The 27567-nt window shown below is 42.6% G+C and overlaps 1 protein-coding gene across 1 annotated transcript; it reads left to right on the top strand.

Annotated features, from left to right (window-relative positions):
- Window positions 1-22110, top strand: LOC117534580 (vacuolar protein 8-like; the record flags this gene model as incomplete). Its single annotated transcript, XM_034198810.1, is given in 11 exon segments — window positions 1-154; window positions 351-470; window positions 2687-2701; window positions 2704-2893; window positions 7612-7658; window positions 16531-16662; window positions 18284-18423; window positions 18497-18611; window positions 18731-18865; window positions 18948-19073; window positions 20634-22110. Coding segments are annotated over 11 exon segments (1335 nt in total), but the record flags the coding sequence as incomplete, so codon positions are not given.
- Window positions 22111-27567: the final 5457 nt, after the last annotated feature.

The raw sequence follows: 27567 nt of genomic DNA, 5'->3' as shown, positions 1-27567 counted from the left end.
GGTCATAATAACCGTGCACTAACTCTGGTGTCAGTGTGCAGAGCCTCTGTGGTTGAGATGGGGATGCTGGTTCCGCTCCTGGATCTGATCCGGTCCGGAGACTCCAGCGCTCAGAGCCACTCCTGCGCCTGCGTCGTCCTCCTCGCCTCCTCAGGTGGGTGCAGAAGGATTTAAGGTCTTTAAATGGTTTAATAATTATTATTCTCTCGGTGTCTGGCTGTTACATATTTGTACAGATATCTTTATTGTGGGAAGCAGTATTTCAATCTCTCTGTCTGTACACACAAACTGAAAGATTGACAATAAAGTTCACTTTGACTTTTGAAAGTTTAACATGTTTTTTGGTGCAGAGTCGAACAGAGAGGCTGTAATGTTGGAGGGAGTGAAGCCTCTGCTGGCTTTAGCCAAATCCTACGACTCTCGAGAGCAGCAGGTGGCCTCCTGGGCTCTGCTGCACCTCACACACTCAGGTGGGTCACTTCCTTTAAAGGTCCCCTATTATACTGTTTTTCATCAATATATTATAGGTCTCAGATATATACAGAGCCTGTCTCTGATTGGCTGAAACACCAAACAGATCATTGTAGCATTACCCATAATCCCCTCTGTTTCAGCCCTGTTTCAAAAGTGCTGATTCTCTGTCTGTTACTTCAGATGAAAATAAGGAGCCCCTCCCCACGCCCCTCTGAGAGACATTTGGTTACAAAGAACTCAATGGAGCTCTAGGAGGAGATTCAGGTGATAAGGGGGGGGGGGGGTTACCTTGGTTGCTGATTGGCTAATGGTTACACAAGACCAAACATCGTTATGACATCACAAAGTGGCCAAAATCTGATCAGCTCATTTTCAGACAGGTTTTTATAGAAATGGATCAAAAAGAGAGAGAATCTTTGTTCCTGAAACTTTCAGAGTCTCTTTCACAGAGGGGACACATGTTGATGTAGAAGAGACATGAAGAAGAGGGGACACATGTTGATGTAGAAGAGACTGAAGAAGAGGGGACACATGTTGATGTAGAAGAGACATGAAGAAGAGGGGACACATGTTGATGTAGAAGAGACATGAAGAAGAGGGGACACATGTTGATGTAGAAGAGACATGAAGAAGAGGGGACACATGTTGATGTAGAAGAGACATGAAGAAGAGGGGACACATGTTGATGTAGAAGAGACATGAAGAAGAGAGGGGACACATGTTGATGTAGAAGAGACATGAAGAAGAGGGGACACATGTTGATGTAGAAGAGACATGAAGAAGAGGGGACACATGTTGATGTAGAGAGACATGAAGAAGAGAGGGGACACATGTTGATGTAGAAGAGACATGAAGAAGAGGGGACACATGTTGATGTAGAAGAGACATGAAGAAGAGGGGACACATGTTGATGTAGAAGAGACATGAAGAAGAGGGGACACATGTTGATGTAGAAGAGACATGAAGAAGAGGGGACACATGTTGATGTAGAAGAGACATGAAGAAGAGGGGACACATGTTGATGTAGAAGAGACATGAAGAAGAGGGGACACGTGTTGATGTAGAAGAGACATGAAGAAGAGGGGACACGTGTTGATGTAGAAGAGACATGAAGAAGAGGGGACATGTTGATGTAGAAGAGACATGAGAAAGAGGGGACACGTGTTGATGTAGAAGAGACATGAAGAAGAGGGGACACATGTTGATGTAGAAGAGACATGAAGAAGAGGGGACACATGTTGATGTAGAAGAGACATGAAGAAGAGGGGACACATGTTGATGTAGAAGAGACATGAAGAAGAGGGGACACATGTTGATGTAGAAGAGACATGAAGAAGAGGGGACACATGTTGATGTAGAAGAGACATGAAGAAGAGGGGACACATGTTGATGTAGTAGAAGAGACATGAAGAAGAGGAGACACATGTTGATGTAGAAGAGACATGAAGAAGAGGGGACACATGTTGATGTAGAAGAGACATGAAGAAGAGGGGACACATGTTGATGTAGAGAGACATGAAGAAGAGGGGACACATGTTGATGTAGAAGAGACATGAAGAAGAGGGGACACGTGTTGATGTAGAAGAGACATGAAGAGAAGAAGAAGGGGACACGTGTTGATGTAGAAGAGACATGAGAAGAGGGGACACGTGTTGATGTAGAAGAGACATGAAGAAGAGGAGACACATGTTGATGTAGAAGAGACATGAAGAAGAGGAGCACATGTTGATGTAGAAGAGACATGAAGAAGAGGGGACACATGTTGAAGTGAAGAGACATGAAGAAGAGGGGACACATGTTGATGTAGAAGAGACATGAAGAAGAGGGGACACATGTTGATGTAGAAGAGACATGAAGAAGAGGAGACACATGTTGATGTAGAAGAGACATGAAGAAGAGGGACACATGTTGATGTAGAAGAGACATGAAGAAGAGGGGACACATGTTGATGTAGAAGAGACATGAAGAAGAGGGGACACATGTTGATGTAGAAGAGACATGGAGAAGAGGGGACACATGTTGATGTAGAGAGACATGAAGAAGAGGGGACACATGTTGATGTAGAAGAGACATGAAGAAGAGGGGACACATGTTGATGTAGAAGAGACATGAAGAAGAGGATTTTGCATAATAGGTGACCTTTTAATCCTCACAGATTTAACAAAAGCAGATGTGTTTTTCTGTTGTTGCTCCTCTCTCTCTCTTCCTCCAGATTGGTCCAGGAGGCTGGGGTGATGCGGGGGGGGTTCCCGGTTCTGGTTCTGCTGCTGCAGGGCTCAGACTCAGAGGTCCAGTTCTACAGCTGCTCCGCCCTCTGCAACATCTCTTCTGCTCGGGAGCTCCACCGGAAGCTGCTGAGCATCGGGAGTCACTTCCTGTTGAAGTCCCTGCTGACGCTCGCCTCTCCTCCGTGCAAAAGGTAACGTTGTAAAGCACCGCAAAATACACCCCCTATAGGTTACCAGGGCCATGAGAACATCCGGTACAGGAGGGTGCTGCTGTGAATAAGCCCGACTATGGAGTCCGATGAGCGGACTGTAAAGCACCGCAAATACACCTCCTTCCTGATTACAATTGGCAAGTCTTATGTATATCTGTAAATGATATACTATCATATGTATATACAGTATATTATAAGCCTATAGAGAGGCGAAGTCCCTCCCCTTCCGAAAGCCTCCATGGGACCCCGAAGCGGAGGAAAATTATACATTGAAGTCAATGGAGAGAGAAAGGTTATCTTTTGATCCCGTTTGAATTGTGCCACGAATGACACATATGATGTTTGTCAATTAAAAGAACATTTTGCAAGTCAAAAAAATAAAAATGTGTCGTAAAACTGTAAAGTTACACATTTTTTCGTGTGAAACCGCTCAGTGAACTACAGGTCTCTCGTCTCGCACAATACGCGTCACCAACATAAAGATGGCCGTCACGTTAGCACATTTCACCACATTCTTTCAGAATGAGAATAAAGTATTTTACGAGGGTGAAAATCACTACCAAGTCTGGGCACGTTGAGAGCTGTACCTATATGAAAGGGGAGTTAGTCGGTTCTGTAAGAGCCAGCATGCGGGACCGGCTTTACAAGGTTTCGGTGAGTAATATGAGTGCAATGTGTAACGTTAATGTCAGCTAGCTAACATTTAGCTAACAAGGTACACTAACGTGTTTTATTTTAGCAACTAGTTTTCTCCTTAAGAACTTCGTCGGTCTCTGTGTGGATAACATTAGTGTTCACAAGAACAAGGTACACTCCCGTGTTTTGTTTTAGTTGCCTCTTCAGATTGAAGCGGCCAGTTTTATATCGACTATACTGTATGTGTGATCTCCCTTTTTCTCGTTGTGTCATTTGAGTTTATTTGCTGTGTGTCGATTCAAGGATTTTGGTTATCTAGTCACAGCTGTGTGTGACTCCCTCTGGTACACTGGTATGTGTTTTCCTAATGTAGAGAGCATTGGATTAATTAATAAACTACACACTGAGTCTAGATCCTGACCAAATCCTTTTTATTGTTGATCAAATGTTTTTCAAAAACGTATCATACACATTAGAAAAATACACAATGTACAATCACAACCAATACAACACAAATTACATAAAAAATACAGAAAAACAAACAATAACAACAGACAAGAGGACAAACTATGGAAAAAATAAACCTCCTCCCACCCCCAGATCCGGACCCATCCTTGTATTATTGCTCATTCAATCTATTATAGCATGCTAACAAATGGTACTTACTACTTTATTTTTACAGATCTGCATGGGAGACGATGGCGCGATGCAGAGCGGCCTGTCTGTGATTGTGCAACAGGAGATGTACAAATGCAGCCACGCTGCAAGCATTGCATATATTTTCCATGTGGCAGATCAGCTCCACAGATGTTGAGTGCCAGTGGAGGAAGCCTGGCACTTCCAAAGTAGTCCAACCGGTTGTCTCTCAACTTTACCAACAGCGAGAGGAGACATACAACCCCACTGGCCAAGAGACATCGCCAACTGTCAACTGGGGGGTATAACGAGGCCGAAGGGGTGAAGGCTGTTGTGGAGGCCTATCAAGTGACAGTGTTCGAATCGAGTCTGGTCTCTTTGTGAGTGAGTCGGGTGTTCTGGGAGCATCACCCGATGGACTTGTGCAAGCCATCTGCCCTGCTGGGAGGTGAAGTGTCCACACAGCAGAGGAACATGACCATCACGGAGGGCAGTCCAGTTACCATCCTTCTGTCTCCGTGAGGAGGGTGGGTCCTATATTCTCAAGGCGAATTCACCCATACCTGGCACCAAGGTCCAAGGGCAGCTGCACATCACAGACCGGAAGTCTCTGCTACTTTGTTGTGTGGACCACGAAGGAGGCGATCATCATCCCAATCCCCCCAAAGACCCTGCATGGCATGGAAATCATCCCTCCTCCTGGAACAATTCTAACACCCAGCATATGCTCCCTGTGTTGGCCAGTAGAGAGGAGGACTTTCAATAAACATACTCTTACACCCTCGGCACTCTGCGTTGTGTTTCGTATGTGTGATGGGGTGTATGCAGAGGGGAGGAAAACAGGACACAGCAGATTGGGATTGTGTGGGAGATGCTGAGCAGTTTATTTAATTGTTGCATGTAATTATTATTAGTACTGCGTGCTTCTTAGTTATTCCATCTTTTGCTGTAACATGGATCTGTATGTAACTCTATATTTACTTGTTATCTACCACACTTCCTCTACATCATACACCATCATTATACATGATGGTGTAGTATAGGATACTATATATTTGTATACATATCTGTAAATTGTATATAATTGTATTTAACGTCTTTTTGATCTCTCAAACTGAGTAAGATTGACAATAAAGTTGACCTTTTGAAACCATATATATATTCTTTATGAAAATAGTTGACTGTTGTCCAAATGAATCCAAATGAAACGTTGGATCTGAACTACAACTACGCCTTTAAATCTCTACGGACTGTTTTTCATGTGGGTGGCAAGTTCCTATCTTTAAACATTTATTAGGTTTTTTCTCAGAACAGATTTGATTTTCTGAAGTTAATTTAACCTTTGCCGACCATGTAAGGTCATCATTAAAAGGTACAATCAATTTTGTTTTAGGGTTGACTAAAATAATGAAAAACATTCATTTGGATATTTACTGGACAGAATAAGAAACTCAATGATGCTTTACTCACCTGTTCCCTTTTTATAAAGGTGAAACAGTTGAAAGATAGATTTTAGTAAACTTAAAACAACCTTCTCCAAAAGCTATCAAGGAATATACCGAATACTGTTTTAGAACTTTATTACATATTTTTATTTAATAGTTGAATGATCCATAATTGACAGAAGCTTGTGTTTACTGTTACTCATATATTAATGTCTTTGGTAACTTCATGTAAACCACTACCTCACTCATGTTCATTGTCACTTCATCACGGTTCAGTAAACTAAGTGATACATGAACCAGTTTAATCATTATAATAACGTAGGATTGCAACTCTTGAAAATGTATGTGGCTCTTAAAAGAGCTGTGGTGTTTTGGGTGTGCTGGTCTCAGGTCAGTCTAAGCCCTCTCTCTCCGCGGATTGTGGCGGGCCAGCTGGATGTCCTTGGGCATGATGGGGACCCTCTTTGCTTGGTTCATCTTACTGGGGGGCAGCTACATGGCTGTCGGTGCAGTCCACAATCATTGCGCAGTTGAAGGCAGAATGAATTTATTATTGACTCGAATGAAGCACAACTTCATGTCATACAATACAATGACTTTATTTGTAATTGTGTAAAAAAATATGAGCATTGATTAGCAAGCAGACCTGCAGGAACAGAGAATGGTGATGGAGCTGGGAAGAGAGAAGAATAAGAAAACAGATCAACTTTATTATCGGATATTAAAAATTCATTTCAAAACAAGTTGCCGCTCCTACCAGTTTTCTAGTATGTAAAGATGATTTCACATGACCTTGCAAAATATCACACTCAATACATGTGTGTCTCTGGGGGGTGCATTGTGCCTTTGATGTATATAAATAATATATCATAACCAAATACTATTACGTACAGTGGAAATCAGGTTGCCAGAGCAGGTCAGTGTGCATGTTCCTCAACGTCTCAGCAGTTACAGGTGAGGTAAAGAAAATAAAAGAGAAAAAGGTCAGTAACAACACTTTTAAAGTAACAACACTTTGAATAATTATCTCTTCTAACAATTTTCTCTCAATAAGCACACAACGACTGTCTTTCCAACAAACAGATTGTCATCACAATGAAACACGTCCAGAAGAATGTCATGCAAAGCTCCATGCCTGCCTTCGACTCTCCCTGAACTGCTTCCTTAGCACCCCGGTGGAGGGCGCAGTAGGCTACTCTTCAAAAGTTTCACGAAATACTTACCATCATGTTTGGTTACTGTTTAACATTTTGGTTTACTTCATGTAATAAAATAATAACTTCATGGTAAGGCTACTAAAAATGACAAGGCTAAGTAATGTAATGCTAACTAATGTGCTCGCTACTCGTCGCTACTAGCTAGGTAGCTAACTTGACTATGTTCCACAACATGTATATTACCTATGATATTACCTGATATGTCTGATCCAGCGACTCCTGGTCCTTTCATCAGACGGGAATCGATAGAAGGAGCAAGTGGTATGATCACTTTTATGACTACAACCTGGTACAAAGCACACAGGCATCTTGTAAAAGTGAATTTATTTTTAGCGATCTATAATTTATTGGAGGGAATAAATCAGTTATGAGATCTTCTTCTTCTTCAGCTTTAATTACGAGTCTTATTATAAATCACCGAAGCATGCCTGTGACATCACTTACGAGACCCAGAATGGGATTTGGGATTTGTAGTCTTTGTAGTAGCGTATTTTTCATAGTCTATATTTCAGCAGTTTTACGACAAAATGTGACTTTTTTGACACGGAGATGATTGTTTAAGATTGACAAACATCATATGTGTAGTTCGTGGCACAATTCAAACGGGATCAAAAGATACGTGTTCTCTCTCCATGAATTCAATGTACATTTTTTCGCTTCCGGGGGTCCCATGGTCCGGAAGTAGATGGGCGTGACTTCGCACTCTCCATTATTCCTGCTACTGCAAACATTTTTATTAAATGGTGGTTTTGTTGTTGTTTAGAAGTCGATGCAGGCGTGCAGATGCCCTTCAGACTCTCTCACAGAATGGTACATATGTTCCCATTACACTTTGCTGATGCCTTTATCCATTTAAATAACAAATAAGTGCATGTAACATGAAGATGCAAACTCAAAAAGTGTCTATACTAGATGTGAGAAAATGAATATAAATACATTTTTTACCACTGAAGATAGTACTTGTGTATTTTTAACTAAAGTAACTTTTGTAATTTCCATAATATGTGTATTTAGCGTGGACTGTGTGTTGTTGTGTGGATGAGTGCTTTTCCAGCAAGGCAAGTTTATTTAATAAAGCACCTTTCAACACAAGGCAATTCAAAGCGCCCTCCAAAAAAACAAAACAAGCTAATATAGAATAACACAGATATTAAATACATGGATACAAGTTACAGTGCAGTGTAAGATATGAATAGTTCAATTATAAGCAGCGTCAAAAAGAAAAGTCTTCATCCTGGATTTAAAAGTACCTCAGTGTTTCAGCAGACCTGCAGGTTTCTGGGAGTTTGTTCCAGATATTTGGAGCATAATAACTGAACTCCTCCATGTTTGGTTCTGACTCTGGGGACAGAAAGTGCACCGTACTTTAACAACAAACTCCTCCTAGGGATTTATCCAATCGTCTTCAAATCTTGACAGTAGCATCTCAAGACCTGGCAGATGAAAGTTAGTGGCGCCCATTTTGACTCTCGCCTCATGGCTATGTGATCCCTTTCCATGGAAGGTGATTATCTCCTAACGCCAGCTGACAGGCTCCAAACGGCCCCAAACGTCACATGATGGTTCATGCTTCGGCCCCGAACAGCTCATCTCCAAATCTGAGGGCCGAAACACGATATTGCTGTGACACCAATGGTGTCGACAGTCTTTACGTTGGTGTCAATCATGATGAAGTCCAAGCTCTGTAACATGAATGGCATGTCCCCCAAGAGTTTATGGAGATCAGAAACAGTCATAATTGTCTTTGATAAACTGTGTAGCCATAATAGAGGCACTCAGAGACTAACGTCCCCTTTAAACCCACCGTATGTAATCCCACAGCCGTGACAGCATACAATATATGTACTGTATTATAAACACTTTGTAATCTAGAGCCTTGGCTATTAATCATAATATTATAATATCATATTTTCCAGTGTTCCCTAAGTGATATACTTAAGTAGAAATAAAAGTACTTAAGTTTTTCCATCTTATTCATCTTTATACTTTTCTAAATCACTTCATCTCACAGGTCAATATTTTACTTTTTACTCAGTTACGTTTTTCTTACAGCTTTAGTGACTTCTTTTAGATATACTGTACACTTTTGTACTAACCCTAACCTTAACCCCATCCATACCATAATTAGGTGATTTTAAATGTGAGTTTTCATTAACTTGTGTCCGTTAATGGGTTTAGAAATCTTCCTACTTCTCAAGATAAATAAACTATTTGTTAGTGAAACCCTGACAGCGAGGGATTTTTTACCAAGTTTTGCAGATAATAATTACGCATTTCTATTTAAGTGAGGTTTTAAATGTTTGTGTTGTTGAATTAAAAGCACATCATATAAGGCATATATACATTTTCAGTTTTTATTTGACTCTATTGAGGTGAGTGACACCATGTTTCAGTCAATACAATTACATGTTCCGCTCTTCACCTACACATTCTGAGTATTACAGTCCCAGAATATTTGACCAGCTTGTATGAACACATTTAAAAAATATAAACATATATAATGGAATTGAATGTGTACAGTGAGACAAATATAAAAAACACAATTTTATATTTCATACCATGGGTTGTTTTATTTATGAAAGTGTTGATTAAACATACAATGAATAAGTACTTTAGTAACCAAAATGTGATACAGTAAATCATGTATACTGTATATGTTTACACAGTGAGGCACACGCATACACAAATAGATTTGAATTTTAATTTAATTTTTAAATCAAATCTTTCTAATCCTAATTGTATCAGGAAAATGAGTTGCGGGCGAACCTGAGCTCCAGGAGAAAACCCAAAAGTGGAAGCGGGGTACGGTGGCCCTGAAGTGCAAGTCAAAACAACATTTCACAAAACACTTCAACATTTCACATTTTACGGAAAGGGTATTCCTTTAAGGAGAACACTTCTTGTTTGTGATTGGACAGAGCCAGCCAGAGAAGAACTGCTGTGATTGGTTGTTTTTGCTGCCAGTCAAGAAATGATGCTTCGTGATTGGTCAGCACCCGGCCGACAGCACCACGTACTTCCTGTTTGGTACTGTTCAGCTGTTTCTTCACAAATTGTAAACTGAGTTGGAAAGAATGGAAGAAGAGATGAACGAAGGATATACATACGATGTTATCCTCGACATGCTGTCAACCCATCACGACATCTACATGTCCCTTAGAACCAGGGGTGTAGTGCTGCCGGATCGCCGCTCCGGTTGTTAGCATCTGGTTAGCTAGCTATGCCAACGTACATAAGGAGTTGTTTCTACAACAAGGTGGAGGAGAGTCCTCTCCTGTCAGACTGAGAGGATCTTATAACTACAGCTCAGTAATAATAATAATACATTTGATTTATATAGCACACTTTAAACATAAAAGGATCAAATAAATCAAGTCAGTGAGGTGTCCTCAGTCCTAACTCTTTAAACCGCGCTTTCAGGGTTCTAAGCAGGGGTGTCGTGCTATTTTTATAATTGCAGGAGCGCACCAACAAAACAGCAACATATGGACATAGGTTACTATATCAAAAGTGTGCAAATGTATTTAGAATCCTGTCCATGTGACCCTTTTGTTAGTGGGTGGTGGACCTCACATCCTCTAGGGGGGTCCGGGGGCATGCTCCCCCGGGAAGATGATTTTTTAAAAGTTGAAGTTAAATTCAATCTGGTGCACTTTGAGAGCAAAGTTAGGGACTAAATCTATGGATACATCTCTCAACAACACCCATGTGAAACAGTACTGTAACCAGAAGTACTTTTTCTTTAAGCATATCTTACTAATCACTCCCCTTTTAAACTGTATTTTAGTTTTACTGTCCTATAGAATGAGTTGGAATTATTTCATACCTATTTATTCTCTTATTTTTTATAATGATAATAAAAAGGTGTGCTTTGGAAATACTTGTTTACATAAATGGTGACCAAACCGTTTGAGACCCACTGAGATAGCTTAGACTAAAGTTATCTATCTAAACACTCAGAGAGTCCTTTAGCTCACTGAGCTGTAGTTATAAGATCCTCTCAGTCTGACAGGAGAGGACTCTCCTCCACCTTGTTGTAGAAACAACTGCTTATGTACGTTAGCATAGCTAGCTAACCAGATGTTAACAACCGGTAAAGCGGTGCTCCGGCAGCTGTGACTACCTGATTTGCATCTCTGCCCGATTTGCATTGCGCAAGCGCAAGATGGTCCACCATATTGGACAGCTACATACGGCAACCCAAATAGGACATTTGTTTCGCGAAGCAGACATTTAAAAAAACAAAAACCCGACAACATTAATCTGAACGAGAGAGAGAGTTATTGTTATTACAACGTGACTTCACTATTATTTAACAAATACTTTTATTGGGTTGATTACATTCTTAGAATAAGTGAGAAATTGATTTATCTTCTGTTAGACAGTTATCATACTGAAGAAATATTTACTGTGAATGTATGCAAAAATGTTTGGCATTAATAATTTATATGTAATTACATTAACTATGAATGTTAACATTTTATTTCAAATTAAATACAATTACATAAAAGATTTTCCATTTAAAAAAAAAAGAAGTTGATTCAAGAACACATCTCTGTTAGATCAGTAGTTTTCCTATATTACAATTATTGCTAAATTTTAAAAGTCTTTACCAGCTTTGGAATTATATATATATATCATTGAGATTAATGTTGTCAGGTTTTTTTAGTAATCTTTTTCTGCTTTGCCAAACGCCACTGTCAAGTGTCCTATTTGGGTTGCCGTATGTAGCTGTCCAATATGGCGGACCATCTCGCGCTTGCGCAATGCAAATCGGGCAAAGATGCAAATGGGGTAGTCACAAGCACTACACCCCTGGTTCTAAGGGACATGTAGATGTCGTGATGGGTTGACAGCATGTCGAGGATAACATCGTATGTATATCCTTCGTTCATCTCTTCTTCCATTCTTTCCAACTCAGTTTACAATTCGTGAAGAAACAGCTGACCAGTACCAAACAGGAAGTACGTGGTGCTGTCGGCCGGGTGCTGACCAATCACGAAGCGTCATTTCTTAACTGGCAGCAAAAACAGCCAATCACAGCAGTGCTTCTCTGGCTGGCTCTGTCCAATCACAAACAACAAGTGTTCTCCTTAAAGGAATACCCGTTCTGTAAAATGTGAAATGCTGTAGTGTTTTCTGAAATGTTGTTTCGACTTGCACTTCAGGAACACTGTATGCGGGGGAAGATCCAACAATACATTACATTTATATAGCGCTTTTCTTGAATTCAAAGACGCTTTGGAGGGTGGAGTGAGGTGAGGGAAATGGAGGAGGGACTTATTGTTGATGTGTTTTTTTTAATCCTTATTAATATGGATTTCTGGAAAACCTGAGATCCAGGAGAAAACCCTATCTGAGCAAAAAGTGAAGGAGGGAGGGGGTGAGGTAGGAGGAAGGAGGTGAGGGAAATGGAGGAGGGACTTATTGTTGATGTGTTTTTTTTAATCCTTATTAATATGGATTTCTGGAAAACCTGAGCTCCAGGAGAAAAACCCTATCTGAGCAAAAAGTGAAGGAGGGAGGGGTGAGGTAGGAGGAAGGAGGTGAGGGAAATGGAGGAGGGACTTATTGTTGATGTGTTTTTTTTAATCCTTATTAATATGGATTTCTGGAAAACCTGAGCTCCAGGAGAAAACCCTATCTGAGCAAAAAGTGAAGGAGGGAGGGGGTGAGGGAAATGGAGGCAGGGAGTTACTGTTGTCCAGCTGGAGCTGAATCACCAGAAGCTTCCTCCATCTTCTCCATCTTCTCTGAGGAGGTGTTTGCAAGCGCAAGATGGTCCGCCTTATTGGACTGCTACATACGGAACAAATAGGACATTTGTTTCGCAAAGCAGACATTTTGTTTTCTTCCTCATCTCCTTCTCTTGCATCTTCCTTATCATTTTCTGCAAGGCAACGTCTCTATCCTCAGTCTCCCCCCTTCTGTGAGAGAAGAAACCTCTGCTCTTATTCTTCATGTGAAGACAGAGGTCTTCCAGAAGTTTCTTTTCCTCCTCCATCTTTTTCTCAGTCGTTGCCCAGCTCAGTCTTCTCAGAGCCAGGTCGTCCCTCTGCTCCTCCACCTGTTTCAGTTGTGTCTCCGTCAGATGAAGCTTGGTCTCCATGCTCTGGTGTTTCTGGGCCAGGTTGTCCTTCTTCTGAGTTACCTCCTTTAATTTGGTCTCCACCAAATGAACCTTGGTCTCCCAGCTCTCCTGGTTCTGGGCCAGGTCTTTGGAGAGCTTCTTCTTCTGCTCTTCCAATTGGTTTTCCAACTGCTTGACATCCGTCTCCTTGCGTTGGACAAACTGCTCCCAGTTCAGCTGTTTTTCAGCCAGGTCTTTGGAGAACTTCTCCTCCTGCTCTCTCATCTGTTCTTTCAGCTGTTTGACGTCCGTCTCCCAGCCCAGGTTATTCTCGGCCTGGCGATCTTTCTCCTTTTCCACCTGCTTTAATTTAGCCTCCACCTGTTTGAACTCAGTCTCCAAGGTCAGGGTTACCTTGGCCATGTCGTTCTTTTCCTGAGTCACCTCATTTAGTGTTGTCTCCATCTGTTGCTTCTCAGTCTCCCAGGTGTGACTCTTATCGGCCAGGTCTTTAGAGAACTCTTCCTCTTGCCTTTTCAACTGGGCCTCCATCTGTAGGAATTCCGTCTCCAAGGTCTTGTTTCTACTGGCCTGGTAATTTTTCTTCTTCTCCACCTCTTTCAACTTCATCACCATCTCTTGCTTCTCACTCTCCCAGGTGAGAGTCTTTTCGGCCAGGCTCTTGGTGACATTTTCCTCGCATTGAAGGAGTTGTTCCTCTCTTCTCTGCAGCAGGTTTAAAGTCACCAGGTTGGCCTCGTTGTGTTGGTCTGAGAGCTTCTGTTTCTGTGTCTCATACAATGCCACTGTGTCTTCCAGCTGCTCTTTGTGTTGAAGCTCTGCAGCTTCCATCTTCTCCTCCAGACCGCTGTTTCTATCCTCCAAGATGGTCACACACTCAAGGAGTTCTTCCCCTTTTCTTATCAGCTCTTTCATGGTCTCCCCTTTCCTCATCCTCAGTTTGATGATCTCTGGGTCACACTGCAGGGGAACATCATTGTTCTCGCTGTCAGATGTCGCCTGGTCCTTCTCGTCTGAGACATTTCCTTTCTCTGCCTCATGCCTTGCCACAATTTGGTCCAGCTGCCTCTTGTGTTGGCATTCTGCATTTTCAATATTCCCATTCAGACGTGAGATTTCTGCCTCATGCTCCATGATGGTGTCAACCAGCCTTTTGTTCTCTTTGTGGAGCCCTGAGTCCCTGTAGCTCAGGAGCTCCTCGAGACGTTTGACCTTGTCTTTTTGTTTGCGCATACTGTGGCAAAATGTCGTCCTCTCCTCCTGAAATGCCCCACGATACTCCTCCAGGCCGTTTATCTGGCCGTTTCTGCAGTGGACCTGCCTGTAAGCTCGATCCGCTTCAGCTCCATGGTCGAATGGCCTGGGGTTTCCCCTGTTGTTCTGGTGGCTTCTTCTATCCATGGCACCGTCTGTAGACTTGTGTTGTGCGTAGGTAGAATAATATATTTCTCTTTGGAAGAAGTGTTCTGTGTAGAAGTCTGCGAAGGTGGTCTGAATGCGTGTCACCACTTACAGCTCTGGAGGGAAGAGTGTGGAGTGAATGCACATCACAGCCCTTGCAGTCTTCCTTCAGACTCCTGTGACATCATCATGACATCACAGATCTCTTTGATCTTCTGTGACATCATCATGACATCACAGATCTCTTTGATCTTCTGTGACATCATCATGACATCACAGATCTCTTTGATCTTCTGTGACATCATCATGACATCACAGATCTCTTTGATCTTCTGTGACATCATCATGACATCACAGATCTCTTTGATCTTCTGTGACATCATCATGACATCACAGATCTCTTTGATCTTCTGTGACATCATCATGACATCACAGATCTCTTTGATCTTCTGTGACATCATCATGACATCACAGATCTCTTTGATCTTCTGTGACGGAACATTCATCAAAGCCAATGATGTCATCGCTTCAGTGTGTCATAAGTGATGTCACTGAAATAGTTTGGTTTAGACTTATGGTGTTGCCATGGAAACACAAACTCGCAATAATCATTATAAAACAGAAACAGTACAAACTAAACAAAACAATAAACAACAATAAAACCCGATGTTGTCACAAGTGAAAAGTACATAGTCCAAACGTCACATGATAGTTAACGCTCCGGCCCTGAACAGCTCTACGTCAAATCTGATCATCTCATCATATTGCCACGGAAAGACGAACTCGCCATGAAGCACGATGTCGACGTAACTCAATGGTAAATGGTCCAAACACCACCAAACTTCAGATGGCCGTTAATGTTAGAGCCCTCAACTCCTCTCTGATAACGAGGCAGCCCTCCAGACATCTGAGCCAATTGTGAGTCTTCACCGCACGCCGTAGCCGTGATGTGGCGCCCATTTGGAGGCTCGCTTGATGGCTATGTGATGGAGCTGGACTGTGTGTTGTTGTGTGTAGATCTGATCCAGGAGCAGCTGATGGAGCTGGACTGTGTGTTGTTGTGCGTAGATCTGATCCAGGAGCAGCTGATGGAGCTGGACTGTGTGTTGTTGTGTGTAGATCTGATCCAGGAGCAGCTGATGGAGCTGGACTGTGTGTTGTTGTGTGTAGATCTGATCCAGGAGCAGCTGATGGAGCTGGACTGTGTGTTGTTGTGCGTAGATCTGATCCAGGAGCAGCTGATGGATCCAGACTGTGTGTTGTTGTGTGTAGATCTGATCCAGGAGCAGCTGATGGAGCTGGACTGTGTGTTGTTGTGTGTAGATCTGATCCAGGAGCAGCTGATGGATCCAGACTGTGTGTTGTTGTGCGTAGATCTGATCCAGGAGCAGCTGATGGATCCAGACTGTGTGTTGTTGTGTGTAGATCTGATCCAGGAGCAGCTGATGGAGCTGGACTGTGTGTTGTTGTGTGTAGATCTGATCCAGGAGCAGCTGATGGATCCAGACTGTGTGTTGTTGTGCGTAGATCTGATCCAGGAGCAGCTGATGGAGCTGGACTGTGTGTTGTTGTGTGTAGATCTGATCCAGGAGCAGCTGATGGAGCTGGACTGTGTGTTGTTGTGCGTAGATCTGATCCAGGAGCAGCTGATGAATCCAGACTGTGTGTTGTTGTGCGTAGATCTGATCCAGGAGCAGCTGATGGATCCAGACTGTGTGTTGTTGTGTGTAGATCTGATCCAGGAGCAGCTGATGGATCCAGACTGTGTGTTGTTGTGTGTAGATCTGATCCAGGAGCAGCTGATGGATCCAGACTGTGTGTTGTTGTGCGTAGATCTGATCCAGGAGCAGCTGATGGAGCTGGACTGTGTGTTGTTGTGCATAGATCTGATCCAGGAGCAGCTGATGGAGCTGGACTGTGTGTTGTTGTGTGTAGATCTGATCCAGGAGCAGCTGATGGAGCTGGACTGTGTGTTGTTGTGTGTAGATCTGATCCAGGAGCAGCTGATGGATCCAGACTGTGTGTTGTTGTGTGTAGATCTGATCCAGGAGCAGCTGATGGAGCTGGACTGTGTGTTGTTGGATGTAGATCTGATCCAGGAGCAGCTGATGGATCCAGACTGTGTGTTGTTGTGTGTAGATCTGATCCAGGAGCAGCTGATGGAGCTGGACTGTGTGTTGTTGGATGTAGATCTGATCCAGGAGCAGCTGATGGAGCTGGACTGTGTGTTGCCTCTGCAGTCCCTGCTGAAGACATCCTCTGCTGAGTGGAGAGAGTCGGCCGTCACACTGCTCTCTGCGCTGACTTCACACACACGGAGAACACACACACACACACACACGGAGAACACACACACACACACACACACACACACACACACACACACACACACGAACACACACACGGAGAACACACACACCCACACACACGGAGAACACACACACACACACACACAGAGAACACACACACACACACACGGAGAACACACACACGGAGAACACACACACACACACACAGAGAACACACACACACACACACACACGGAGAACACACACACACACACACACACGGAGAACACACACACACCACACACACACACACACACACGGAGAACACACACACACACACAGGAGAACACACACACACGGAGAACACACACACACGGAGAACACACACACACGGAGAACACACACACACACACGGAGAACACACACACACACACACAGAGAACACACACACACACACACACACACGGAGAACACACACACACAACACACACACAACACACACACGGAGAACACACACACACCACACACACACACGGAGAACACACACACACACACACGGAGAACACACACACGGAGAACACACACACGGAGAACACACACACGGAGAACACACACACGGAGAACACACACACGGAGAACACACACACCGGAGAACACACACACACACACGGAGAACACACACACGGAGAACACACACACACACACACACACAGAGAACACACACACAGGATTACAAACATGGAAAAGGTATTGTGTGAACCGTAATATCGTGTCTGGTGAATGAGAGAACGAAGCAAGTGAAATGGAAAGCAGTGAAAGGAAATGCAACGACTGTATCGAACTGGAAACTTTGTTTCGGACTTTTATTCAGCAGCAAACTTTGTGTCAATTGCGCAACATAGCGGATCCTCAGAGGCTGAAAGCGTGGCTTGGCCTCTACACATGGGTTAATAACCACACGATGGGCTTCAGACGTGAACGCCTCCTACCTAACAAGAGCCACAGATTCAACACGTTTATACGATGTCTTTGTCGATGTTTGGCGACCCCTTGTGGCGGTTTAGTGTCTCTTGTTTGTCATATTCTGTCTTTTCTGTTGTTTCTCTCTTTTTGGTCATTCTGTCTCTTTTTAGACTTCGTCTTTTTTGGTTGTGTTAGTAGACATGTGTCGCCTCTTTGTGACTTCTCGTTGTCTCATTTCGGTGGTTCTGCATCTCTTTGCAGTCGTTTTGTTTCTCTTGGACTTTTTAAATGTTGCATATCTTTGTAGAACATCGTCCTCTTAGAATCATATTCTCTATCGTTTGTTCTTTGATCTAGTTTTTGCATATTTTTTCGGCCATTCTGAATCTTTTTGTAGACATTTGTGTTTCCTATCATTTGTGTTGTCTGGTGCCTTGTTTCAGTCGCTGTAGTCGGAGTGTCTGTTCTGCATCCAGACATGTGGTTTTCCTAATGACTTGTGTCCCTTAGTGACTTACCAACAAGAAATGTGAGCAATAGCTTCAAGCAGAGGTCATTCCAAAGAACAAGGATATTTCTTTGCCGGACATTCCTTCCTTTTTCATGACCTTGAACTAGTAATCAGTCGATGTCCAATCAAAACCATTTGCTGCTCTGTTTTGATCCCAGGTTTGATAATATCTCCCTGGTTTGTTTGCAGGCCGTCCTGGTGAGCGAGGGTCTGCTGGAGGAAGTGGGTCAGCTGCTTCTTCATCCCACATGCAGCTCCGTCATCATCACACACAGCTGCAGGATCATCACTGACCTGAGCAGCTGCAGCGAGGGTCAGCAGGTAAAACTCCTGATTTAACGCCTGCAGTAAAAAGACACAACGCGCCTGAGTATAATCCGTCTTTGTTATCCAGGCTGTGATGGAGGCTCGCTGTTTGTCAGGACTCCTCGGCGCTCTTCTGTCTCCGTCTCTGACTGATGACACTTTAATACATCTGACGTCATGCTTGCAAAACCTCATGACACAACGTGAGGGACCTGGACTCAAACTAGTATTGGTCTGGTTAGCTCTTTCTATGTGGGATCAAACCCAAAGACATCCTTTATCTGTTTTGTAATCAGCCATAATCCTTCACTTTCTTCTTCAGATCCACTTCAGTCTGAGTTGTCGGTCATGATAACATCAGAGCACGTTTCCAGACTTGTGAAGTTATCGGGACGATCACAAAACCCTCAGTTATCGTACAACAGTGCGGCCGTCATCGGCAGACTGGAAATGACAGGTAATGTTCTGTGAAAGTATGACGACCTGATAGAAGTAAACAGATTGGTTTATGAAACGGTGTCTTCATACTCTTCATCCAGGAGAGACGCTCCAGCTGCTGAAGCCTCACTACGTCGCCATGTTGGAGTACCTGTCGGTGCTTCTCCAAAATAAAGATTTAAAGTTCCAGCAGCTTGGCTTAGTGACGATATCCAACCTCAAGACAGGTTTGTATTCGTTCTACCCTCGGGCGTCACTTTGTGTTGAAGTTCTTTTGGACTCTTTTGGACTCATGTGTTTTACTGTGTTCTAATCCTGGCTCCTTCTGGATGGTTTGCACTGTAGACACTCTGCATCCTTTTCTGGTCAATTTCTCTTTCATTGTTTTCTCCCTTTTTAGTCGTTTTGCATTTCTTTTTGGTCATTTTGCATCTCCTATTAGACTTTGTGTCTTTATGTTATATCCGGTCTCTTTTTGGTTGCTTTACGCTTTGGCAGACATTTTGCATCTCTTTTTGTTATTGTATTCCCTTTTCCTACTTCGGTCTTGTTTTGGCCTTTTTGGTAAACCGTTAAAGCTCCCAGGTCGTGGCCATTTCTTCTGATCATAATTCCATTGTTGAGGTCTACTAGAATAGATTTAAACTCACATCGTTTCTCATCCAGCGTCTCTGTAAAGTACACTGAACAAAAATATAAACGCAACACTTTTGTTTTTGCTCCCATTCTTCATGAGATGAACTCAAAGATCTAAAACATGTTCTATAAACACAAAATAACCATTTCTCTCAAATGTTGTTCTCAAATCTGAAAGAATCTGTGATAGTGAGCACTTCTCCTTTGCCGAGATAATCCATCCCACCTCACAGGTGTGGCATATCAAGATGCTGATTAGACAGCATGATTATTGCACAGGTGTGCCTTAGGCTGGCCACAATAAAAGGCCACTCTGAAACGTGCACTTTTGCTTTATTGGAGGGGTCTGGGGGGGTCCGAAAACCAGTCAGTATCTGGTGTGAGGGGTAGGGGTAGGGTAATGTTGTGAATGGAGTGGCCCGTGGTGGGGTTAGGGTTATGGTGGGCAGGCGTATGTTATGGACGACGAGCACAGGCCACTCGATTCACAACATTACCCTAACCCTACACCGACTCACAGCCTCGCCGCGTACCGCCGTCTCAGGGAGGAGAAATCGGCGGAGCTGCAGCTGAGAAAAGATTGAGGGTGTGTGTGAGGAAGTCCGTGGATTGGTCCATTTGGACCAATCCACGGAGGGGTCGTTACGTCACTTGGTTCCCGGAAGAAACAAATGGAAAAAGAGAAATCTCCAGCGAGGCGTTCTGGGGCAGCACAGACAGGTCTTCTCTGTGTTAGAGTTTTACTCGCTACAGGGTGTACTTTGGGGTTTGTGACTCTGCAGAGCGTTACATGCAGAAAAACCTTCATAACACAAGAGGACGGGTACTAACCAGAAAAGCACGACATGGGACCTTTAATAATCAGTAGGCTAGGGTTTTCCCCTTTTCTCTGTTACTTTTTTAGACGAAGTAAATGTGTTTCTCCTACATTTTTAAATTGTCTGCTGTGCGAAACAACCTTTCTAAAAGCGTCCTCATTATTTAGTGAACATTTCTTGATCCATTTTAAACCGTAGTGGGGACAAGATCCACCAAAAGCAGCTCAAAGTACTGCAGCCATTCACACCATCTTATCATAGTAGATATCTTAACAAATGAATCACTACCAGGCCTTGAGATCCAGGAGGTTTGAGTCTTGTGTTTCCCTGCAGATGGAGACTTCTCCTCTCTGTTGTCTGGCGGCGAGGTGGAGGATCAGCTCCGGACGGTTCATGATCAGACGGAGGAAACCAGACGGCTGCTGCAGACGATCCAGCCTCTCGCTCCATCTCCTGTTCACCCTTTACAGCCTCCACACCAGTGGTTGCGTTAGACTTTTTCGTTGTCCGTCATTTTGACGGACAGGATCGTAACATTTCCGTCATAATCCATTATTACCCGTCATTTTATTTTTCATGTTTTAATGATGAGATGAGACATATTTAATATGTTTGGGTACTGAGCAGCAAATGCTCATTCATTCATGTTTTAATGATTCATACAGAACTTCTAAGGGCATGGAGAAACAAAAAGATGAACAGAGACACCGACCGTGTGGTCACTTTTCATGTCAACACGAACATGAATGATTTATTTGTTCCTGCACTGACAGACAGCAGAGGGGGGCAGAGGCCGCTAAAAACACCGCCACCATTGTGCCTAAACAGGCAAATACGAACAATGCCATCGTTTGAAATGAGACAATTACAATCAGAATATGAACAAAACATTTACAAGAACAACTCAATTGACCTGCTGTAGCCTGAACGCTGATTTCTGCATCGCCGTGCACCCTCGGACAAATCCGTTACTCATCTTAGCTTCTCTACAGATGTCGCAGAACATTTTGCCATCTTCCCTCCTCAGCCACTTAAACTCTTGCTCCCACTGAACCCGGTACTCCCGCTTCAACTCCTTGCCACTTGCTTGCCCCTCTGCCGCTGGCTGAACGCTGTCAGTTTGAGTCTTACTGGCTTGTCCTTCATCCTCCACCGCATCAATCCCTCTTTTCACCTCGTTTATCCAAACCCTCACATTACTGGGCTTATTAAAAAAGCTTCGGACGATCAGCTGCCGTGACATTTTGCGATTGCTAAAGCCGGTTAAACAGCGAGGTCAAAAGACAATAGTTACTTAATATACACACACTCGCCACCAACTGGACAGGGGTGAGAATGACTAAAGAATAGTTACAGACTACAGTAGATCGCCCTCAGTCGACCTGGCCACTAAGGATGTAATATAATGAGGGCCGCTGGTGGACATTTTGGCGCTGTTCCGAGTTGTGTTCTAATCCGTCAAAATGACGGACTGCTTTCAGATTTTTCCGTCATTGTTAGAAAAAATCCGTCATTGACGGAAAATATTGGGTTAACGCGACCTCTGACACACACACACACACACACACACACACACACACACTGAGAGACGAGCACTGAGAGCAGCACTGAAGAAGAAGCAGCTTTTCTCCATGTTTCAAAGTGTTTATTAGTTTTTATGCTTACAGTCAACAACAAATGAAGTGAAAAACAAGAGAAGCGGCATAGTATCAACTCTTAACACGTGATAGTTACAAGCAATCGGATATTTAGGATTGGATACATTTGTTTTTTATATATGCTTTTCTTATAATAAACTCTCTTAAACTTCTACGCCTCCTAACGTTGCTTTGTAAAGCGAATGCGCGCGATATCAAACAGAGAAGACTGTTAGTGCAATAAAGGCTCCGTGCATCGAGTTCTCTAAAACAACACTCACTAAAACTGAAGTCTTTGGAAACTAAGTTCCTTAGCAGCTTTGAGATATGTGATTGCTATACGTCACAAAATCAACAGGTAGGAGAGGAATTTACACGGGTACAATTTAACTCTTGTGTGCTAACTTCATAGCACTAATCTAAAAGTGGAAAACTAAGGAAGGAAAAGTACTTGGACACATCAGGAATAAGCAAAAAGCATATGGCTAACATGATTGTAAGAAGAGCTATTCCTATTACTTCACACTCTCCATCGTCTCCACTGTCTACATGGTTATTACTGTATATGTTCTGCACTGAAAGGAAGCAGTAAAGAACTTGCCCAGTATTTGTGCCACTGGTTACACACACAGAGAAAAAGTGAAGCTGACGTCTCAGTGAGAGGCGAGGCTGGAATCGTGCATGCTCACGCTTACATTTCAGTGTGCAGAAACATGGCTGAGCTGCAGGAACTCACGGAGAAAACACAGCTCTCCAATCAAGTGTGTGAACGTCTGTGCAGCTGCTCAGATGACCTCTGCAGGGACACACACAGAAACATTATTTTCAAAGTTTCAGAGCAGCTTAAGAGATAAGAACATGTATGATCCATGTTGAGACTTTCCATTAGGGGGACATGCAGGGAAAGGAGAGGCTGTCCACACACCATGGAGCTTTATTACTTTGAACACTGTCAGGTGTTGTGTGACGAAGACTTGGTAAGATAACATTTCGCATTAATAATAACTTGGAAGAAAACGTACTGATATTTTGTGTCTTGTTTTGTCCCTATTTCAGTAGTTTAGCAATTTCTCTCCTTAGACTTTGTGTCTCTTTGAGGTTAAAACGTACTCGTTCCTTTGACAAGAGTTGTTAACTACGGAGGAGCATAAGGGTCACGTGTGAATATGTTGGTACGATCTGACCAATAGTGAACTTTTTGTATTAGTTCTGCGATTAAAGTCTTATAAAAATGAAATCACATGTTGCCCTAATCCTCTAATTAATGATGGTGTTGAAACAAATGGACAACTGTTTGAATCAAGTCGTTAGCGGACCGGTTGAGATGCAATTTGGATGGAATGAATCTGCCGTGACGCTGTCATTTACTCTCAATAAACCCTTGTTCAAGTTGGACATGTCCCTGGGGGTCTTCACTAAGTGTTATGGAGTCAGAACCAAAATACCCGGCAGACTGCAAGTGTCCTAGGATCTTGGTACATTGGATACACTGACATTACCTGCTTATAGCCTAACGTTAGCCTTTTACTTCAAAAATCATAAAGATGTGGAGATCATCCTGCTGGACAGAACATGTCAGTATCATAAACATGCTTATTTTAAGAAATATTCCTAAATTAAATGGAAAAATCTCATTGCTTTTTGTAGAGGTAGCCCTTGCGACGCTTACTTCTGGGTCAGCCTACTAAAATACGTCATGCCTGCCCCACTCTACAGTGTTTCTGTCTCTTTAGTGGACATATTCCTCACCTCTCTGCCTCCTCTCTCTGCAGGTGCTCCTGCTCCTCTCTCTCTCGTTGTTGTCGCTCCTCTCTCTCTCGTTGTTGCCTCGCCTCTCTCCTCCTCTCAGCCAGGAGACGAGAGGCCTGCCCGGCGTCTGTGGTCCCGGCTGAGGGTCGACACGTGACTTCAGGAGGCTGGGGATCTGCAGGGAGAGGCTTTTGAGGAGGACCTGAAGAGAGAATAATATCACCTTTTGTAAGAGCCATTTAATAAAGTCATGTTTGGGTTCAAGTCGTGCCATTAGTGTGTTGTTGTCCTATTACCTAGGCACAGGTATTTAAGGTGTGTGTTGTCTCCGGATTGGGTGTGACTGACCCCGGAAGGGCATATGGTTTTTGACCGTCTTAGCGCATGTACAGTTGCAAGAAAAAGGATGTGAACCTGTTGGAATTACCTGGATTTCTGCATAAGTTGGTCATAAAATGTGTTCTGATCTTCATCTAAGTCACAACAATAGACAAACACAGTCTGCTTAAACTAATACCACACAAACAATGATATGTTTTCATGTTTTTATTGAGCACACCATGTAAACATTCACAGTGCAGGGTGGAACAAGTATGTGAACCCCTAAGCTAAAGACTTCTTCAAGAGCTACTTGGAGTCAGGAGTCAGCCAACCTGGAGTCCAATCAATGAGACGAGATTGGAGGTGTTGGTTAAAGCTGCCCTGCTCTATAAAAAATACACACCAGTTTTGAATTTGCTATTCTTAAGAAGCATTGCCAGATGTGAACATGCCTCGCACAAAAGAGCTCTCAGAAGACCTACGATTAAGAATTGTTGACTTGCATAAAGCTGGAAAGGGTTACAAAAGTATCTCTGAAAGCCTTGATGTTCATCAGTCCAGACAAAGTGTCTATACATGGAGAAAGTTCAGCACTGTTGCTGCTCTCCCTAGGAGTGGCCGTCCTGTAAAGATGACTGCAAGAGCACAGCGCAGGATGCTCAATGAGGTGAAGAAGAATCCTAGAGTGTCAGCTAGAGACTTAAAGAAATCTCTGGCACATGCTAACATCTCTGTTGACCAATCTACGATACGTAAAACACTGAACAAGAATGGAGTTCATGGGAGGAAGCCACGGAGGACACCACGGAGGACACCACGGAGGAAGCCACTGCTGTCCAGAAAAACATTGCTGCACGTTTGAAGTTTGCAAAAGAGCACCTGGATGTTCCACAGCACTACTACTGGCAACACATTCTGTGGACAGATGAAACCAAAGTTGAGTTGTTTGGAAGGAACACACAACGCTATGTGCGGAGAATCCAAAGGGTTCACATACTTTTTCTTGCAACTGTACAAGGAGATGTTAACATCTGATCATTCACATTTACTCAGAGGTGGAAGAAGTACTCAGATCCTGTACTTGAGTAAAAGTAGAAGTACTCAGATCTTGTTCTTGAGTAAAAGTAGAAGTACTCAGATCTTGTACTTGAGTAAAAGTAGAAGTACTCAGATTATGAACTTGAGTAACAGTAGAAGTACTCAGATCTTGTACTTGTGTAAAAGTAGAAGTACTCAGATCTTGTACTTGAGTAAAAGTAGAAGTACTCAGATTATGAACTTGAGTAACAGTAGAAGTACTCAGGTCTTGTACTTGTGTAAAAGTAGAAGTACTCAGATCTTGTACTTGAGTAAAAGTAGAAGTACCAGAGTGTAGGAATACTCTGTTACAGTAAAAGTACTGCATTCAAAATGTTCCTCAAGTGAAACTAGAAAAGTATTCTCATCAAAATATAGTGAAAGACAGTAAAAGTAGTCGTTGTGCAGATTGGTCCATTTCAGAATAATATATATGATATGTTTTATAATGATTGATCATGAAAGTGTTCTCAAAGCTGGTAAAGGTGCAGCTAGTTTGAAGTACTTTGTATACTGCAGGGTAGCTGGTGGATTTACTCCAGGTGGAACTAAAGTCTGATTCAACACTTGATTAGATTTCACATCATTCATCCACATCTGTGAAGTAACTAAAGGTATTAATACATGTAGTGGAGGAAAAGTACACCATTTACCTCAGAACTGTAGAGGAGTAGAAGTACACAGTAGCATAAAATGGAAATACTCAAGTAAAGTACAAGTACCTCAAAATTGTACTTAAGTACAGTACCTGAGTAAATGTACTTTGTACCTATGAATTTAATGATATAATGTGATCATTTAATTTTCATTATTTTCAAATTCACAGTGTAGATATTTGAATAGCTAGTGATACCTGGATACTATAACTAACTTATAAAACAATGAAACGAGTTTGTGTGCTTCAACCCTTTTAGTTTTTTGTATTTAGCTATACATCACTCTAACCTTATAACAGATAAAGTATGCAATATTCCATCATGATATTGGTTGAAAAAAACACATTTAGATTTTCCATGTTTTGAATAATATTTAAAAAATGTGTCTGTGAGAGCCAACCCCTTTGTATTTATTTAAAAAATAACAACAAATCAGTCTGAATCAAACAACCAATCCAACCCGGTATCACGGCAAGACGTGAACATGTGACGATTTACCATGCTGGGAGACGTGAAGCTGTCACGATTTCGTCCCTTCAAACGTGACAGTTACACGGTATTGTTAAGCCCCCAGGAAGTGCGCCGGAGTCTGATGAGAATATTCGTGCTGGTCAAACGGCGGTACTACACTTCCTTTAGGTTGCTGGGCCCGGAAACACTTTTTCCCATTGACTTACATGGGGAAAGAGTGGTCTGTAACTCGTTGGATAATTTTTTAAAAACTAAATAAACTACCCAGTATGAACACTTGTATAGCCCTTATTAAAAACATTCGTTCCTCAAGTTGTAAAAATGTGCTAATAACGTTATTCTGAGGTATTTCACTCGGCATTATGAACGCGCATCTAACCCACGGGACCGCGCCGCCCGGCACGTTCATGTTACGTGTTCAGTACTACATGAGTTTCTCTTTATCCATGGATGCACAATAACAACGGACCATATCGCCTTACTGCCAGCCCACAGAGATGTAATAATGGATATATTGCACATGTTTGCTGTAATTCATCATTTGTAAAATATTATACTACATGGGCTGTATGATGTAAATCTTGTACCGTAAATGTTGTATTAAATAAAGTTAATATTACCGACGTAGATTAACGTTCCTGTAGCTTCTTATTGCACTTGCAATTGTTTTAGTTACTTGTGGGCTACTTAACATGAATAATCACAGTTACTATCCTTTTACTCCATCACATTTCAAAAAGAAATAGGCTATTGTTATTTTAACTCCACCATAGTAATCCATCATCAGCTTTACTTTTTAGATAAAGTTTTAACTCACAATTGATCATAACAGGCTTCAACATATACATTTTTATATATTACCAAGTGGTTTCATGTACAACCCACACAAGTATCATGCTACATGAAGCTCTGTTGCTTGGATATCACTAGATCCTGATGTCAGCGTAATATAAAAGTACATAACGATTGATGTGTAACTTAGCATAATTTACTAGCTGCTAACTGCCGCCTCGTTAATATAAATCCAGTACCATGCTGTCATGAACGCGCGGTGCTGTTACGTGTACGCAAATTCACGTGCTTAATGTGAACGAGCCTTTTGGGCGGCGTGGTTAAAGTTGCGCATGCTCTATGAGTGCACATACGGGTACTTCTCAGGCATGCCGGGTAATCTGTGACGTTTCGCTCTCTCAAAAGTTGGGCCATTTTGTCATCATGCGCCATTGAGCAACTCTCATAGGAATGAATAGGGCCCCGCCTCCCACGCTGTATCCAGTTCTTATTATACATCCATGGGCCCAACGAGTGGAGAAATACCCGGAAATGCCGAGCAAATAGAGAGGCGAAGTCCCTCCC

This window comes from Gymnodraco acuticeps, unplaced genomic scaffold, assembly GCF_902827175.1.
Source record: "Gymnodraco acuticeps unplaced genomic scaffold, fGymAcu1.1, whole genome shotgun sequence".
In the NCBI taxonomy this organism is placed as follows: domain Eukaryota; kingdom Metazoa; phylum Chordata; class Actinopteri; order Perciformes; family Bathydraconidae; genus Gymnodraco; species Gymnodraco acuticeps.
This window is presented reverse-complemented; position numbering and strand designations above follow the sequence as displayed.